This window comes from Orbicella faveolata, unplaced genomic scaffold (genome assembly GCF_042242905.1).
Source record: "Orbicella faveolata isolate gen_17 unplaced genomic scaffold, um_ofav_v1 contig_12, whole genome shotgun sequence".
NCBI lineage: Eukaryota > Metazoa > Cnidaria > Anthozoa > Scleractinia > Merulinidae > Orbicella > Orbicella faveolata.
The window spans coordinates 29,300,001-29,319,199 of NW_028301539.1; the positions used below are offsets into that span (position 1 = coordinate 29,300,001).

Below are 19,199 nucleotides of genomic sequence, written 5' to 3' on the forward strand. Positions count from 1 at the left end.
GATAGAATACTATTAGTGCCAGTTCCTTACTAAGCGAGTACAAATAAGAGCTGTGCATCTCATTTCAACCCAGTTCGCACAAGAATCTTATGGCTGTTAGCAGCCGCAACATGTTGTCTCTCTTTCTCGCTTGCCTCTCCACGCTACCGCGCTTCTCTTCCCCTCCTTCCCTTTCCTTATCCTTTTACACTTCCAACTCATCCAAGCGCGGTCGCATTTTTCTATCCCTTATTGAGCGAGCGTGAAAGGGACTGTCGCGAATAGCACAAAACATGAAAAGCACCGTTACAAACACATCCCTGAATATAACAAAGCGTGCAAACTGAGGAGAGCCGAGGGAATAGCACTGCAATAACCAGATGTTTTTGAGGCAAAGCACGCATAAGAACGTTACTGAATCAGTATCAAATGTGCAAACTGATGAGAGCCGAAGGAATAACACTGCATAAACCCAATGTTTGTGAAGCAAATCACGCATACAAGAACTTTGCTGAATATAACAAGACGTGCAAACTAAGGGAGCCGAGGGAAAAGCAGTACACAAACATCATGTTTGTGAGACAAAGCACGCGTACAAAAACATTGCTGAATATAACAAAGCGTGCAAAATTGAAGGGAACCGACGGAAAGGCACTACACAAATCCGATGTTTGTGAGGCAAAGCACGCATACAAGGACACTGACTAAATATAACAAAACGTGCAAACTTGAAGGGAACCAACGGAAATAAAGGCACTGCACAAACCCGATGTTTGTGACTCAAAGCACGCACACAAGAACATTACTGAATATAACAAAGCGTGCAAACTAAAGGAAGTCGAGGGAAATGCATTGCACAAAACCCGTTGTTCGTATGGCAAAGCACGCATGTATACAAAAACGTACCTGAATATAACAAAATCTGCAAACTTGAAGGGAGTCGAGGCCCGGGAAAGGCACTGCACAAACCCGGCTTTTGCGAGGCAAAGCACGCATAAAATAATAAACAGTTCTGCGTGCAACTTCACAGTAAAACCGTGAACTACTAAAAGGGCGTACGGGAAGCTGGGAAAAACGTGAATAAAAGCCAGGCAACGGAATAAGGGAACCACGCGCGCAAAAACAAGCTTGTAAGACTAAAAGCAACAAACCACAAGACAAAGTTCTGCTGTACCAGTAAGGGTGCCGGACTTGGGTATTCATAAACTGGACCTGCTGTACGCGTTTAGTTCAGTTGAGGGAATCAGGAACTGTGCAAGCAGCATGGACGAGAACTTTATCATACGGCATAGGGTACAACACGTGAGGTTAATTACGAAGCGAAGGAATCTTACCCGAACTGGGCTGAAATGAGACGCAGAGCGCTCTTATTTGTACTCGCTTAGTATGGGACTGGTACGAATAAATGTTCTATTCGAGATAATTATCGTAGTGACAATTATATTATGCTATTTCATTTTCTCCAGGGTTAGCAACTATTTAATTTTGAGTTTGAACTTATTTGGAGATGTTCACTGAACGTGCCGTTTGAGTGATTATAATAATTGCATGCCGAGCTCACGTCAAGTTTGCTTAAAGAAAAAAGACAAAAGAAAGCTTGAAAAAGACGAACATTTAAGTAAAATGTGATTAAAATGATCGGGATTTTTTTTTAGCACAGGGGTTAAGCTGTCTTAAAACGATGCGCATTATGAAAATTTGGAAAAATCCATTATTTTAATTTCCATTTTGTGGTCTTTCTTTTCTTTCAGAGTGACGTTGTCTTTTACAATTACCTGGATTCAAGTGCGGTCAGCAGCGATTCCCCAAACTGGCAGGCGTACCTGATAAGAAGGGATTACCTTGTTTGGCTCAGAGATCACTCGACTCATTGGCGAGCTACTTGCCGATTCAACACAGACGGCACGGTATATACGGATTACGCGCGAGCCTCATTTGAAGACTTCGACATCGTCAGAGTCACGCCCACGGCGGCAAGCAGCTGCCAAAAGTACGAGCTTGTCAACATTCGGGGAAATGAATGTGTGAAGTGTACGGCAGCAACCTGGTATCTAAAAGGTGCTTATCCTCTGCATATCGACAGTTCATATCCACATGGTTGCGATTTCGACGGAAATCAGAGTGGTGATGTTGTAGGAAGCGAAGACAATTTTGGATTTTACCAAGCTGTAAATTCGAAATTCCGTTGTACTTCAAGCTCAGAAGCAACCACTCAGTTTTGGTTTGGGAGCAAATGACTGACTTCACTACCGCAGAGCAGAGAAGTTTTTTTTCCTTCATTCGTCAATAAATGAACACGGTATGATTAAGTTAAGCCGCAGTTTAATTGAATGACGGTGTCAAATACCTTTTCGTGTCGAATGTTACGCGGCCGTAACTCGCGTTCCCCTTTTCACTTTCTTTGCAAGTTGTCCGGCGGAGTCATAATAACCTTGAATGAAAGGTATTTGCATGAGCGTAATTTACACACTTGGTAATTTGTTACTGGAAACCTGCAAGGTAGTCGTTTTTTAACTTGGAAAATCCGAGTTTAGGTATGGATGGGAGATTCACTCAATTCTTCCCTTGCTCGTTCTCTTGCTGTTAGACATTTTTTGAATCCGCTGACCAATGTATAAGGTTTTCGCATGTCGCAGCGAAGTTCAAGTTATCATGTTCGGCGTAGAGATGAATTCTTCACCGAGTGAGTAGCTTAAACTTAAAATACGTCTGGATAGTAAGAAAGGGCTTATGCAAAGGAGAAACGGAAAAAGAAAAACTTGTATTTGATTATTTCTCTGAGTTTTAAGGGACAGAACGTCTGAACAACAGAAATTTATTATATATGTTTGCATTCCATCTTTTGAAGCCTGCATAAGTGACGCAAATTGTGTTACAAGTGTGATAGTAATAATTAACTTGTACGAATTGATAATTAACTTGTACGTCCCGTTTTTACGCAAGTAGTACAAGTTTCACAAGGATTTTAGCTGATTTTATCATTTGTTAGATAGATGACGTGTCCAGTACTAACTTATTAGCTAAGTTAGCCTTGGGATCATATAGAAGCGGTACTTTCTACGTGGTAACGTCTCCCTGGCGCTAGTTTCGGACTAGGATGACATCATGAATGTTTTCAACAGTCACATCTCCTTAAGTATTCTCTTACTGTTGCGTTTTGCATTATTTCTTACAGTCACGGGCTCCTGTCTCACAACAGTGGCACTGGGCTTTATAACTTCATTTATCGCGTCTCTAGCTTGATACATCACGTTATGTCATTGTTTGTTTATACGCCGATAGTTATAAAAACGTCGCGCCAAACGTTGCCATTGCAAACGTGGCTCTGTAATTTAGCACGTAAAATTATAAATGAAATCTAGCGCATAAATTAGGATTAATCTTTCAGCCATGATATTACGTTGAAACCATTGCGAGATTCAGCGAAGGATAAAGGTCCTTCAGCGGCAGGGGCTTAAAGCAGCATGCTTTTTAGTCCCATCTCGCCCCTGAGGGTCTTATAACCCATTCCACTTTAAAAAATTATTTGAACAAGTATCATTTTTACGTTGTTGAGCTTCTTTTCAGCTATGCCAGGGCATAAATAACAAATGAGTTGGCGACCGATTTCACCTGGGGTCTCCTGGTTTACACGGGCTGGAGCGTCCAATCGGTATTTGGCCATTTCTGTTGGGGTACCAAAACCTTTTTTCAGTTCGGTTTTTAGTACTTATGTATTTTCCCGCGTTTTGAAATGCACTCTTGTTGTAGTTCTATTTCACATATTCGGTATTCACAGTTAGTATTGTTTTCGTTTTAGTAGATCGCATGACTATTCGTGTTTCCGTATATTAGGCGTTTTTGCAGTTCAAGGTCACTCGACGGCATCTCTCGCTACTGATGTTTCTGTCTATTTTCCTTTATTTATGCCGTTATAAATAATTTAAAGGCATAACCGGAATAGTTTAAATATGGAAAAGTTACCATTTACTTTGCGTGTAGGTGATAAGGGCGTAAATATGTATTACAATGTACGTGTATACAGGTTAGTTATTACTGTAAACTTTGCACTGAATAGATTACGTTGTAAATAATTCTTATAATTTTAGTATTTTAATTTTAATTATTTTAGCATTGTAAATACTCATCTTTAGTATTTTAGTACTGCAGGTTCATTCTTGTTTACTGTCCGCTAGGGCTAAATACCTTGACACTTAAATAAAGGTTCTTATCTTCTCAGTATGATCTTAACTTCCCTTTCTTTCTTGTTTTGTTTTGATTTTCTTGATGCAAAACCAGTGGAAAATCATGTTTAGGCGAGGGATAGGTATTCCAACAAAATAGAGAAATAGACGTTTTTTCTGAAAGCAAAAAGGTGTCATATGCAGAGGGAGAAAGAAAAAACATCGTTTTAATTAGAGGAAGGAAAAACTATTTCCCCTTGTTGTGTTGTTTCAAGCAAGTGACACAATAATTCGACGCAAGAAAAATGACATTCAGTTTTAATTAAAACTGAGGGACAGAAAATGACGCACATCAGGTGGACAAAGATTCTTGTTGAATTACATTAAACATTACTGACATAGCTTTCAGCTGCTTGTGTGTACAGTTTAGTGCGGCGAACCAGCCGCATAGACCAAATACAAAAATATGGCCGCTTAAATTTTTGCAGATCTAGATCCAGATGGGAAATTATTATTTTATTTTAACTTAAAAGGACTAGGAACCACCGCATTCACGAATCTGTTTAGCTGGAATAGATATTTACTGCGGCCTAGATTTTCCATTTTAAACCGGCATCCGGCTATCTAGGTTTATGTGGGGGATAGGCCCTTTGCACGATCCGGTCACATGGCACAAAATCACACATGCTGGGGCGCAAGTTGCACAGTGGGACTTCCAAAACCTTTGTTTTGGAAGTCCCACTGCGCAACTTGCTCACCAGCATGTGTGATTTTATACCGTGTGACCGGATCGTGCAAAGTTAAGGGCCTATTAATGACATGTAGGCTGTGTAGGTATATGTAGGTGATTAATGAGATGTGTTGCTGTGTAGTAAATGTAGGGGATTAATGACATGTAGGCTGTGTAAGTATATGTAGGGGATTAATGAGATGTACTGCTGCGTAGGTATATATAGAGGATTAATGACATGTAGGCTGTGTAGGTATATGTGGGTGATTAATGAGATGTAGGTTGTGTAGGTATATGTAGGGGAGTAAATGTAGGGGATTAATGACATGTAGGCTGTGTAAGTATATGTAGGGGATTAATGAGATGTACTGCTGCGTAGGTATATATAGGGGATTAATGACATGTAGGCTGTGTAGGTATATGTGGGTGATTAATGAGATGTAGGTTGTGTAGGTATATGTAGGGGAGTAATGAGATGTAAGCTGTGTAGGTATATGTGGGGGATTAATGAGATGTACGTTCTGTGGGTATATGTGGGGGATTAATGAGATGTAGGTTGTGTAGGTATATGTAAGGGATTAATGAGATGTAGGCTGTGTAGTTATATGAAGGGGGATTAATGAGATGTAGGCTGTGTAGGTATATGTGGGGGATTAATGAGGTGTAGGTTTTGTAGATATATGTAGGGGGGTTAAAAAATATAGATACTTTATTATACATCCAGGAAGTTTAACTGAGATATGTACATTGCGGTGGAATTAACTATATATCGGGGATTAATGACATGTAGGCTGTCTAGATATATGTGAGTGATTAATGAGATGCAGGCTGTGTAGGTATAAGTAGGGGATTAATGAGATGTAGGTTGTATAGGTATATGTGGGGATTAATGAGATGTAGGTTGTGTAGGTATATGTAGGGGAGTAATGAGATGTAGGTTGTGTAGGTATATGTGGGGGATTAATGAAATGTACGTTCTGTAGGTATATGTGAGGAATTAATGAGATGTAGGCTCTGTAGGTATATGTTGGGGATTAATGAGATGTAGGTTGTGTAGGTATATGTGGGGGGGTTAAAGACATATACTTTATTATACATCCAGGAAGATATGTACATTGCGGTGGAATTAACTAGCCGCCCAACCATCCGGGTGGTGTCGCACTTATATAGCGAAAGAACAAAAGGCTTGTCTGTGAGCCAATGAGAAAGCACTGATGTCATGGCGAAACCGGACAAACGAGTTTCTGACACCCGCTGGATTTCATGATTCAAAATGGCGGACACAGGTTACTTACAATATGTTAATTTGCAAAACATTCTTTCTCTGCACGCTTATGTTCTGTAGCGGCTATGTAATTTATGCTATATACTAATATAATATGCGCGTTCACCTTTTGTGTCTTTAGTTACAGTAACCGGATCAAGCTTTGATTGATGAGGTTCGTTGAAAGGTTCTCTCTGCCATCTAATATCACATGCTGCAACGAAAGGGTAGTTCAACTTCGTCGTCAACGTACACCGCCTACGAATGCCTACTAGCGAAAAAAACTTCCAGTGCCTCGCCGCCGAAAGCATCGCAATCTACAGTGTTATTCCACCAGATATCATTGTCTCCGCAACATTAAGATTTGAGGTCAATTACGAGCGAGATCCCCGAGAACTGGAAGCTATGGAAAGAGAAATACTGTCATAATTACTTGGTTTGGAGCTTGAAAGCCCCGAGTATCAACTCGCCATGTTCAAGGACGTTATTGATGACGATGGCCTTTAAATGTTCAAAGCCTTCAGCTATACTGAAGAAGAAGAAGATACAAACAGTTGGCGAGTAGTTATGGGTATAAAGATAAAAAGGTACTGCAGCAAGAGGGAAAAACTTCGTATTTAACGAAACGTTTGACAATTGACTTTATCGTTGACTTAGAACCTTGACAAACAGCTGCAATTTATGTGATTGTTTACGGTGTTTACACGATACTCTGATGTGCAGGCGATCGATTGGTCTTGGGATAAAGCATGAGCAAAGCACAAAGCAGCCTCTTATATAAGAGACCTCAAGTTAAACAAGTCTATCGACCTTCGCAGCCGACATGCAAAAAGGAAGCTTAACAATGACGACGGCGACGCTGAATTTTTATTACCTACGATTTTTGCAATTTTTTGGGATTTGTCCAGGATGCCTATGGCTTGAAACCTCTCTCTGGCTAAATATGTAATGACAGCGTTCAGGTGCGATTGGAAATACGAAATATTAGCAGTTCGATTCGTCGTTCGCGTTCTCCGGCCTACGCAGAACGCGGTCATTTTGCGTTATTATTTTTGCAGAGGACGGCTATGAAATCTATAAAGGTTTACTGAACACACTTGTACAGCTATTGTTTTGCTCATTAAACCTTTTGTTTGGTGGTGCCCATTGTCATCGCGGTTTGCTCCAGGCTCCGTTCACACTACGCCGAAGAAATTTAAAAACGCCTACAGCTTTATAATATTTCTACGGTTAGGCCTACGGTCCAGAATAATCCGTCACGAAAACGGAGCTTTTCGAAAACGCTCCTCCAACCGGAGGGATTTGAAAACGCCAGCCTTGCGTTTTCGTGTGGACGGAAAGCATTTTAAAACGGATCTTTTCGAAAACGATGGCGTCACTGAGGAGAACCACGTGATTTCTCTGACCGAGCTTTCCTCAAACAAAAATCCAAGATGACCGGTGATTGTTGCGTTTTTAAATTGCTCCCGCGTCGCGTGGACGGGGCCCAAAGTGCAAAGTGCAATGAAAAGAAATCGGGGGAGGTCCCGCACAAAGGAGAAATGCACCATGAATAAACACCATAAATATTTAGTAGGAGTGGAACTCTCTAAGGACCTCAAGTGGAATACTCGTCTTGTTACCAGCATTATAGCCAAGGCTAAGCAACTAGATAAAGTTTTACTATACTTTCTTTTACCCTCGGATTTATCAGAAGGAACTTGCATCGTTGTCTAAACACATTTAAGAAAAACTCTCATTACTGGCTCATTAGTAAGACCCCATCTTGAATTCACGAGCAGTGTATGGGATCCGCATACCTGTTTCGTAGTCTGAATTTCAGTCGTCTCTTCCCTTTACCCCAAAGGGGTAAAGGGAAGAGACGACTGAAATTCAGACTAACCTGTTTCGTTGATCAAATAGGCGTTGCCTCCTATTGACAGTAAATATTTGATTACGATGCGTGATAGAAGATCTTGATTGACGATTCTATCTTGTAAAAGCCTGGTTTTCACTAGCGACGGAAGCACAAGTGCAAGCACAAGCGCAAACACAATAATTTTTATTTCACCGTGAAAACGGCCTTGACGCAGGCATAAGCACAAGGATCAATTTTTTTCTTTTTCTTGTGCTTGCGCTAATGCTTACGTTTGCGTTGCAACAAGTGAAAACGAAATACCGCTCAGGGAATATCAGTGATGGCAAAGAAGGCCCGAAGCGGCAGAGATAGCCAAAAATCACAACAGACTGACACACAAGAAATGAGTAAGTTTTATTAATCTTACATGAAAAATGTTCATATTTCGGAATATTTAGCGTTCTAAATTGACCGTATTTCGTTCCCCATACAATTTGTTATAAAGCGTTCAAATTCTCGACGGCTCCTCGTGTAACTTAACACCGCGTCAGTACAGACCCACCAGGGGTCTTTTCGCCCGCGACTCACACAAAGCGCACGTGACGCTTTCATGAAAAAATACGTACGTGCCAGAGAGTAATTTATTTTTCGCTCTTCTCGAGACGTGAGCTCGAGACGCCTGTGTTCACATCAACTACATTGCCATCAGCCTACACCTGGACACGCAGGCTGACGTCACGGTGGTTACCGAAAAGCACTATGGGAAGTTTCAAGCGAACTGTCCCCTATCACTCACTTATCCTCATCAGGCCCATGAGGACTCTTGAGGCCGGGAACTGTCCCCTATAGCCCAATAGTATAGCGATCAGAAGCTGCTCCGGAGAAGAAAAGGGGCCGGCGCTACCCTAGTAGTCTCCTCCGCAGCCGTTTTTTTGGGGGGAACGTTGCGTAACATCCCAAAAAACGGTTGCGGAGGAGATTAGCGCTACCCCTGCTGGGAAAATTCACAGTGACACTCACTCGAGGAGTGAGGAGATAGCAGAACCTGTTTATGTAGTTAAAGGTCAAGGTGACACCGCACTACTAAGCCGAGGGGCTGCCGAACGGATGGGTCTCGTAGGACCTGGACCTGACCTCAAGCGCGCCTCTACCAGTTATGGGGTAAGGTCGGCAAGTGACAGTCGACTTAGTTGAGGAGTTCAACGATGTGTTCTCAGGCTTAGGAAAGTTGAAAGGAGTCCAGGTGAAACTACACTTGGATCAAGACGCAAAATACGTTGTGCAGAAACAGAGAAGAATATCTCTAGGGCTCAAAGACAAATTTGATGAAATGCTCGATAAATAGGTGGAAATGGATAATCATTGAAGGTGTAGGGGAAAAACCAACGGAGTGGTGTAACAACCTTGTACTTATCCCAAAGAAAGACGGAGAAAACATCAGAGTAAGCCTCATGACAGATGCCAACAAGCACATAAAAAGAATCAGACATGCCATTCCCGCTTTAAGAGAGCTGGAGACAGGAATCAATGGGGCCAAGTATTTCTCCCACTTAAAGACATGAACGACGACTACATGCAGCTAGAGCTGGCCGAAGAAAGCAGGAAAATCACTGCATTTTACACGCATAGAGGGCTCAAACGCTTCAAAAGGTTGCATTTCGGGATCAACAGCGCGGCAGAGATCTTTAATATAACGAGGTCGAGCGCAAGAGTCAGACGTCGTCAGCATTTATGAGAGCATTTTGTCTATTCGGAATTTCTTTATTATTCCAAATAATATTTTTACCATCACTTTCTGTAGCGAAAAAATTTCACGGAACTCAGACCACCATAACAAAAGTTCTGAAGACATGATTGCATTATCATCGCAGTTATATGAGCTCTCATATATTCACTTGTATAACAACAGTTTGTGGCATAATTAGGAACATCATAATTACAATTTAGAAAGAACAGACCTCCTACGGGCTCTAACATGTGAGATAATAAAATACGTCCGGTCATGTTGCATTTGAAAACTTAAATAGTAGTTTTAGCCATGCCAACCTTAAAGATTTGACTATACAGTCAAGCTGAATAGGTAATGAATACAAAATCTTTTGCAGCGATTTTATGTTCAACAGAAATTCATTCGCACGCATGCCTTCAAATGTTCCAAATGAAATCTTTAATTAACCCCATGTAGATTTCAAATAGGATATATTTCCCCGCTCTCGAGTGCCATGTTCACCCCTCCCCCGTCTTAGAAGAAGGTACGTCCGTGGTTTGTCCACAACGTATCCAAAAAATTACTCTAGAGAAGTTTATTACAAAGTCTGACGCCAGTTTTTACAAAGTGCAACAGCTTAATTTATTACAAAGTGCGGCAGCTATTTACCTTTTGTTTACAAATTGCAAAAAGTTAAGTAGGACAGGTGTAAAAAAGTGGGACGACTACAATGTACAAGTACGAAAAGTAAGAAAGCAGGGCGTCTTAAAGAAAAGACAGGGATTCTTTGATTGATTTTTTTTTGGTTTAGGAGATATTGGACGAGTTGTGTAGGATATCTCTCCTTGCCATTGCAACTCTCTTCCAACCAAACACCCCCAGGGCTCCTCGATCGGCTTTCATTTTCAGTGACCAAACCAGTTTGCATACATTATTTTTCGGCACCCTATCACCTGTCGAATTTCATCAAAAGCGTCCAACTGATAGCTCCCAAAACATGATTTTTCCAAAGTTGTTTTCGTTTTTCATTGCGTTTCTGCAAGTTAAAGGAGACTGCCTGACAGGAAGTTGTCAAACGATTTCCCTCGACGTGTACCAAGATGCCGTGCAAGACTCAGAGTTTGTTGGCCATGTATTTCACAATTCTGTCACGTTAAACCCAATTCAGTGCTACATGAAATGCATACAGGACTGTCGATGTTTGTCTCTGAACTACAAGGAAAACACCGAACAAAAATACTGCGAGCTGAATGAAGCAAGTCACTTTACCAACAAAAGTTCTCTCAAACAGTCTCACGGGTCAAGTTATTACATCCTTCGGAGGAAGGTAATGATAAATCCTAACCTGTTGTTTAACTTTTCTGCTTTTGTCACTTTTCTTTCAGATCAAAAAAGCCAATTGACGCCATTAAAAAAGTTATCAGTCTCACTGTTAAAGTATAATTCGTAAAATTCCTAGGCCATACTGTATCACCTAAGTCATAGGTTAGAATGCATTTTACACATTTTAGAAATACGAAAATACGAAAACCCTGTTGGCCGTATAGACACTTTATGACAAAAAAGTTTTGGCTCGGTGCCGTGAATGGTGCGCGTAGGCAAAAATAATACTAGTAGCTCGGCGTGGATACATTTTGTTGTGTGAATGACATTTCCTCATCAGTGCTGAGCCAAAATTTCACCTGTGTTTGCTTTGGCAATTTGGAAATTGTCTTAAAATTGTACGGACCGTTCAGGCGAGTGCAATTTCAAAGAATTTTCAAACAGTGGGTGAAATTGTGGCTCGTTACGGCGGAAACGACGCAGAGAATTTTCTGTGGTGTAAATAGGCCTTTATGAGACTTTAGTGCAAACACATCTGACACTGAGTGTGTATTTTCACAATGTTTTTCAATGCACCATTATGAGGAGAAATAAATAATAGCCCCTATTTGGCGCAAAAATATGCTCGCGAAGTGACCGAGCAGTTTTTCGAGAACAAAGCTCGAGGATCACCAAGGTAGTGAAAGATGCTGTGAATAAAAATTACTGAAAGGCGACGTTTTTAGATATTTTTTATTGGGCAACATCATCTCTTGACAACCGAATATTGTGTGGAGAGAATTTGCCGACACTTCGTAAACATGGGAAACCCAACAGTAAGCAGTTTGTGAAAGCCACTAGCCATATGGTAACCACCTATCTATGTGTATTACCATGCAAAATCTTGTAGTGAGAAATGTCTGAAGTTGTAAGTGGTTAATATTTTCGGAGCAGAATAACAGACTTGCCTGTGGTGGAAAGGCTTAGGCCAAGACCTCATTTAGAGACAGACATTAATACAATCAAGTCAAGCCAAATTTTGTTCTCCTGCTCTGCACAATGTGGCAAAGAATATGTTCGAGAAACTTTCGTTTATTAGAAACTTGAGTCAAGGGACATCTTACGTTACACTCAGTGGATTCAAGCAAATTAAAAGTTCTTGCCACGGAAAGCAACAACCTGAGATGTAGCCAAAGTAAGTAGCAGCTGTGCGGCAGACTACAAAATTAAGTGGGATCCCGGAACAAGTGCGATTCATAGATCTTTTGTCAGTCTTCTCACATTCTGTTCGTTTCCCTACATTTTATACTTTTGAACAATACAGGGGAGATGCTGCGTTAGCTTGCATGGGGTAGTGTTCAAGTTAGTCACGTGCGAGATGGATGTTGGTCATTAAAGATGGCGTCTGGAAGTAAACACATATTGTTCACTGAAAACTACTTTAAACCCAAATAACTCGACGACAGATACCACTATCGTGTTAGGTTTTGGTTACGGTTTTAGGGAGCTTAAGCAAACCACGACGACGACGGCAACGAGAACGTCACCAAACAAAAGGCTTAATGAGCAAAACAATAGCTGTGCACGTGCGTTATAAATCTTTGTACATTTCTTTGCCGTCGTCTTGAAGACAACAACGTGAAATGACCAAGCTCTGAGTCGTCTACGGAACGTGGACGACGACGGCTAATTTTTCGTATCTCGATTTGGAATTGAACGCCGTCGTTGCCTATTTAGCTTAAACACGTTTTTAGAGCCATCGGCGTACCGAACAGATCTAGACAATCGCGATCTTCGCTTGTAAAATATACATTGATTTTTTACCAGGCGTCGTTCTCGGCGTCGTCGTCGTCGTTGCTTAAGCTCCCTTTTCTTAAACTTAAAGCTGATTTCCAGTCCGTACTGCACACTCTCGAAAGTTTGTTTACGTTTTTCGTTTTGTTACATGTATGACATCACAAAATGTGAACATTTTGCGACTACTTACATGAAGTGAATTCAAAATTTCATGTCAACCGCCGTTTTGGACGCGAACAGTTTATTTTTCGTTCTTTCTCATGATATCACTTGACAAAACAACTTCGCAGCTAAAGCAGCTGGAAAATAATTTGAAAGGCCTCAAAGATAAGGTATGTGGTTCGTAACGAATAACATCGATTCGCTTTCCATCGAGTGAGATTTTTTTATGTTTATAAACATGAGGGTGCTGGGACTGCGCATTACGGACTGGAAATTATCTTTAGCAGTAAAGTTATACATTGTTGGCAAAAATTTCGTGAATTTCTGAAAAATCCCATAACTTCCTCTCAAAAAAGGCAAAGTTTTTGGTTAAATTTATGCAATCCTAAAGCTCTAATTGGCGTTCTAGAGAGCCTTAAAATAATAGCAATATTAAAAGCCGATGAATATGACCTTCTTCCTCAGATTCACAGAAGCGAAGCGTCATGTCTTGATAAAGTCACGTGCACCAATGGTTGCTGCAGGAACAATCCGTGTCTAAATGAAGGAACCTGCAATGAAATCTGTGAGCCCACCAGCGTTCGGTACAATTGTTCTTGTCCGGTACAGTTTGTTGGAAGACACTGCGAGATTCAGCTAAGAAAGAGTTGCCAAGGCTACAAAGCAGCTGGGATCAGCGTGTCTGGATTGTACAAAATTATCGATGACGACAATGAAACTTTCCAAGTATTCTGTGATTTTGATTCAGAGCCTGGGTTCGCTTGGAATTTGATCCAGTCATTTAGCTTTTCCAAAAAGGACCTAATGAAGGTAACTTGCAATAACGAAATTGGTAATGTGGGGTGTAGTAGTGTGGTGCTGTACTTTGTCATAGCCTTCCTCACTTCTGCCTTATAAGCTACTTTTAAAATTAACTTAACGTAAATTAAACAGCTTTGGTACCTCTTAGGTGTTCAGCCTCAAAAGGTCCACGGCGGGAACTTTTGCGGTAACTGTCAGACAGACAGTCAGACAGACAGGAGATATTTGACAGTCAACTGATTTTTAAGCTAATTTGTCTAATTTGCTCCGGTAACTCTGTCACGGTAATAGGGGTGAAAAAAATTCAAGCCACACCCAAAAAGAGGATCTTGCTTCTGGCCCGCTCTTAGGCATTCTTTTCAAAATTTCCGATGAGCGCCCCGTCCTTTCTATTCGGGAGTTCCCTCACCCCGGGATTCTGAGTAAGAAAACAAGGGGTATCGAATGGTCTTTGAGAGCATTTGCGAGCATGCGAGCAGTGCGTATATTTTTGCAAACACGAGCAGTGTACAAATTTGTCTTGCGAGCAGCGAGAACTTCAGAAAATGCAGATGGCGAGCAGCGAGCGCTTCGCAAATTTTCCGCTAGCTGGAATCTCTCTTTTCAATTAGATGGAAAAGTTGTTTTGTGCCAAGTAATCTGGCTGACACTTCCAAAACAGGACATGATAGGCACAAAGTTAGAAGCAACATGCTAGGATCTTATTGCGGCTCAACCAATCTCAGCCGCTTACTTCGCTAACAGCCAGTATGCCTTGTTTGATGCCAAATTACGTCACTTAGCTTCATGTGAGTCAGTGGATGGACGCTCAAGGCGATCTAAAGCCAGTTTCTATCCGCGAGAAGAAGCTAAATGCTACCAGACTTCAGAATCCGAGCATGTGAGCAGTTGCAAAAATCTTGCGAACATGACCAAGCGAGCACTCATCTAATTTTTGTGAGCAATTCGAGCAAAAGCCCAATTTTTCGAGCACTTTTAAATTGAATGGGACCATTCGACACCCCTAAAACAAGTGAAGAGGGGAGAAAAGAAGATGGTAACGTCAAAACACAAGGAAAGCTTGAGTAGAGAAAGCACAGGATCTTCTAAGCGGCGAAATAATATCTTAAAATCATCAGTCCCTACTCACGATTTCGATTGTTTTTTCCGTTCTAGGGTATTGTCTTTTCGGACTACACTGATTCAAATGCTGTCAGTGGTGAGATGCTCAACTGGAAGGCGTACTTAATCCGTCCAACTTATCTTAAATGGCTTGCAAAACAGTCAACCCACTGGCGAGCAACTTGCCGCTACGACACAGACGGTGTTGTGTACCGAGATTACATGAGAACTTCGCTGGCAAATTTCGACATCATGAACATTCCAGTGCCGATCTCAGCCAAGTGCTATCAATTCGAGATTATAAACATTCGGGGTTACGAATGTGTCTCATGCACTGTGCCACTGTGGAATAAGAAAAGTAGAGCTTCCCTGCACACGGACAGTAGCAGAAATGTTTGCCAATTCAATGGAAACAAAGGTGATGTGGTCGACAACGAAGATAACTTTGGTAATTATGGTAATTTTAATCCAAACTTTCGTTGTACTTCCAGTCCAGATTCTACAACTCAGTTCTGGATCGGAGGACAGTAAGGACGAGTTCATAGAATTACGAGGTACCTATGGATGCATGGAAAGTGCCATTATGTACGTGGGATACTGGCACCTGTATCAGTAATGCATCTTATTATATGGCTAGCTCCGCGAGCGGGCAAGATGAATCAAATCCTGCGGTGTGATTGGCTACCCGAGCGGGCAAGATGGAGCTATCTTGCCCACTCGGGACTACCCGCCGTGTCCCGCAAGAAAAATTTCCCCGAAAGCCATATAATAAATCCTTTATTGACCAAGCTTGTTCGGTCAAGATGGCTGGATATTGGCCTCGTTCTGTTTTTGCGAGTTTACGGACCTCGACTCCGTCTCGGTCCATAAACTCGCAAAAAAAGAACTTGGCCAATATCCAGCCATCTTGACCTCACACTTGGTCAATAACCCATATATCCTCTAAACAGAATCTTCAGTCGATCGGGAATCCGAAAATTCGAAAATAATTGCGGTCTTTTATGTTAATTCGCAATTTATAATTTAGGACTAATACTTTTAAGTTTAGCTTTTTTATGGGATTGTTGACAAGTGGAATGTGTTACCACTGTCAGTTCGTCAGGCTTCAAGTGTTTGCTGTTTTGTTTAGTGTTTTTTCTTTTTCTTTTTCTTTAAGGTGGTCTACCTTACATGGGGATTTATGTCTCTTTTGCTAACCATCCTTATGACACTTTTTTCTTATTGTATAGCATGTTTTCTAGTGTTTGTATTACTTTGGGCCATTAAATTGTCCTAAACGAATAAATAATAAATAAATAAATAAATAAATAAATAAAAAACGTCACTCGTGGAAGTTCCACTCGCGAACCGAACAGCAGCCCTTGTAAAGGCTCCTTGGTTATTTTAAGTGAAGTATATTACTTCAGACTACATGTTATACGAGCCTGAATTTGTAAAAACTAGTAGTCCACAAGAAGCAGCGAGCTGACTGACGTTCATAGAAAACGAGGGCCAGCAGTGCCATTGTTTCAGTTGACACACTAAGGAATTTCAGTCAAAAACCTCCGTATTTTATGTATTTCTAAGCTAAACCGTTAACTCGAGAAAGATGTTCCCTTTGAAGGGAAAATGGACAACAGTGGAATAACTTACTTACAAGTTACCAAGCAGATTCGCGTATTTCCCAAAGAAAACTCATTACCATTGCATTTTATTTTTGCAAGAAAGGATAATGTAACTGGGTGCTTCGTTGAGTCTCTTCTTATGATCTTTGTGCGGCTATTTTTAGAAAGATGCTTGACTCGTTAATCAACTTCACGCATTACGTCAGACAATGCCAGAATCCTGTCTTTTGCTTAATATTTTACTGTGAAGTCGCAGAACAGCGATAAGAAAAAAGTCTGGATGTTGCCATGGGCTACAAGGTCACGAATACGTGATATATATATAGCATATACCACATGTTACTAAAGTAATAATAAATTTCAGAAAATTATCACAGGGCCCTGGGAACTTGTCTGTGGAAGATTGCTATGAGGATAGTACATATGGATAAAGTTTAACATTGTTATCAGCTGTTGACAGGTGTTGCTTATTATGCGAATATAACCTGGATTAAAGTTGCTAATTGACTTAAACAGACGAATCGAAAGACTTATTATACTTTGTAAATTAGCATGATACCAGTTACATTACCCACGCTGTTAAGTCCTCTTAAGACTAAAATTTAATTCGTGATCATCGACTCTTAGTAACATTGGGTGGGCAGTAATATATCAATGTAACAGTGTGTAATAAGTCTTTAAGTGAAGTCTTCGTATCAGAAAAAACAAAAAGTAATTTTAACGATTTTGGCTCTTGGTTCCGATTTAATTCATCGATCTGTTTGTTAGAGCGGTTTTCAATTGAATGTCGTAAAACCAAAACCAAACCAGTTACTTTTCAATTAAACTACTCGGCAAAATCTCAAACCTTAGTAAAACCAAAACCAAAGTAATTGCCTAATTACTTTCGACACTGAACTGAAAAAGCTGCTCTATTTTCAGCTTAGTTTGTCGCTTTGATAGAACGAAGCTCGCATTGGTAGAACAAGCGCATGATGGTCACTTGGTTTCAAGAATGGATTAGATTCTTATTTTAAATGCAATCTTTGAACTCGTAGAGAAAAGACTGAAATAAGTGCTACGTGTAAAACATATTTTGGGTAGAGCTTACGCAGATTCAGCAGTTTTCCGGACGTAATTAGATTTTTTTCTAAATAGTTGTTTATAAAGTATCGAGAGTCGAGAAAGTGTTAATAGTTCGGTTCGTTCAAAATCAGTCACGATGTGAAATAAATCTAAAAAGCCTTGGCAAACAGCTGTTCCTGCAAGATAATAATGCAATTGCAAGAACTGAGAGAAAAGTTAATGGCGTGTTGTGTTGTTTTCTGATATTTATACGGAATTTGTACCATAAAGAAAGCGCATATTACACGTTTGACTTGACTTATTTTTGTTAAAAAAAGGATTCATTGGGGGGAGGGATTCATTGGGCGGGGGATTGCAGTTACACCCTTGTTTTTATAAAAACTCCTTTTGTAAAAATTTATTTTGCGAGAATGCTGATTAAGTATAGTAAATAAAGAAGAATAGCTATATGAAGCCCGGCAAACTTCAAACGAAGTAACAAAGATGACAAGATGTATGCTGGGAGATCCACAACCGCGCGTACGCAAACTTTTGTTTTGGGCTGACGTAATATGCATGACAAACGTAACCGAAACCTTTCTATCGGTTAGTGGCTCTCGCGGGCATGCATTGTCCATTGTGTTTTGTACACGGTCATGGCCAGAAGAAGCGAACAAAAACATACAACAAAAAACTTTTTCTGGTTTCATCACAAAACCAATCCCCTCTGTCACTGAACTATGATCAAAGTTTTCAAGAACATGCTAAGAAATCATTCAAGTTAAGACAGCCAAGAGCTATTAAAAAATACGTCAATTAAATTTTCCTTTCGAAAAATATGTAAAGCAAAAGTTAACATTTACACAAAAGTAGATATATACCCAGGTGAGCTGAGCCTTAATTGTTTAAATGCATATTTGATAATAGTAACCACACAGAACTTCAATTTCAATATATTTACATTGTTAAAATTAGCAAGCAAGTTTCCAAATATTGTGGGACGTAAGAGCATGTTAAGAATATTTTGAGGCTCAAATCGGAAAAAAAAATAATAAAACATAAAAACCTCGCTTTCTCTCGAAATTGGTTATTTCGAACTCCAAGCTATCGACTTCGTCTGACCCCAATATCTTGAATAATATCAGAGTTGACAAATTACTCCTAAATCAGTTTTTTTCCCCTAGATCAGAAATTTCAGCGCTAATTTGCAATTTCACATGTGAAATTACAAAATTGCCATGGCAACGTTTGGCGCGAAATTTCTCAATACAATAAACAAGTCGCAGGAATCATTTGCCAGGATTGTAAGTGTAATTTGTCATAATAATAATAATAATAACACACATAATAACACACTTCATAACACACACTTATTACACACACACTTATTACCAAAATAGACTGAAATAAAACAAGTTTAGGACATTCTTTTCTACAGTATCTGTAAATGTTTGTTGGTTCAGTTCAGGATATTACAAGATCATCAACTAGTATACTCGTAAAACTATTTTTCCTAATTTCACTCGTTACCATTGATTAACCTTTCCGGCTAATTTTTATTTCTCTTAAGAGCTCGAGATAGCGGTGTTCTATTGTATTTAATCTTTTTTGGCCCATCGTCAGCTGTCATTTTTCGCTACCTCTTCAATGTCTTAGCAGATGTTCTGCTTGCCGTTTGTGAAGGTAACACTATAACGTCATAACACA

At 40.2% G+C, this 19,199-nt stretch overlaps 2 protein-coding genes across 2 annotated transcripts in view; both read left to right on the forward strand.

Moving 5' to 3' along the window:
* LOC149117473 (uncharacterized) overlaps positions 1–4,200 on the forward strand; it is a 9,809-nt gene extending 5,609 nt beyond the window's left edge. The window contains exon 3 of the mRNA XM_089283214.1: positions 1,731–4,200. Within this exon, the coding sequence (XP_089139340.1) occupies positions 1,731–2,216 (486 nt within the window). The 3' untranslated portion in view covers positions 2,217–4,200. The remainder of the gene's footprint in view (positions 1–1,730) is intronic.
* Positions 4,201–10,249: 6,049 nt separating this feature from the next.
* Positions 10,250–15,676, forward strand: LOC149117474 (uncharacterized). The gene is made up of 3 exons (XM_089283215.1): positions 10,250–11,028; positions 13,416–13,752; positions 14,899–15,676. Exons 1-3 carry the CDS (start codon positions 10,679–10,681, stop codon positions 15,373–15,375), a joined length of 1,164 nt encoding a protein of 387 aa, XP_089139341.1. The 5' UTR covers positions 10,250–10,678; the 3' UTR covers positions 15,376–15,676.
* The last annotated feature ends 3,523 nt before the right edge of the window (positions 15,677–19,199 follow it).

Bases quoted from the DNA above. Each gene is read 5' to 3' on its own strand.
- LOC149117474 (XM_089283215.1), top strand. From the start codon at position 10,679: ATGATTTTTCCAAAGTTGTTTTCGTTTTTCATTGCGTTTCTGCAAGTT. The intron at 11,029-13,415 runs GTTGTTTAACTT...TCAGATTCACAG, and splicing joins GTAATGATAAATCCTAACCT to AAGCGAAGCGTCATGTCTTG. The intron at 13,753-14,898 runs GTAACTTGCAAT...TTTCCGTTCTAG, and splicing joins CCAAAAAGGACCTAATGAAG to GGTATTGTCTTTTCGGACTA.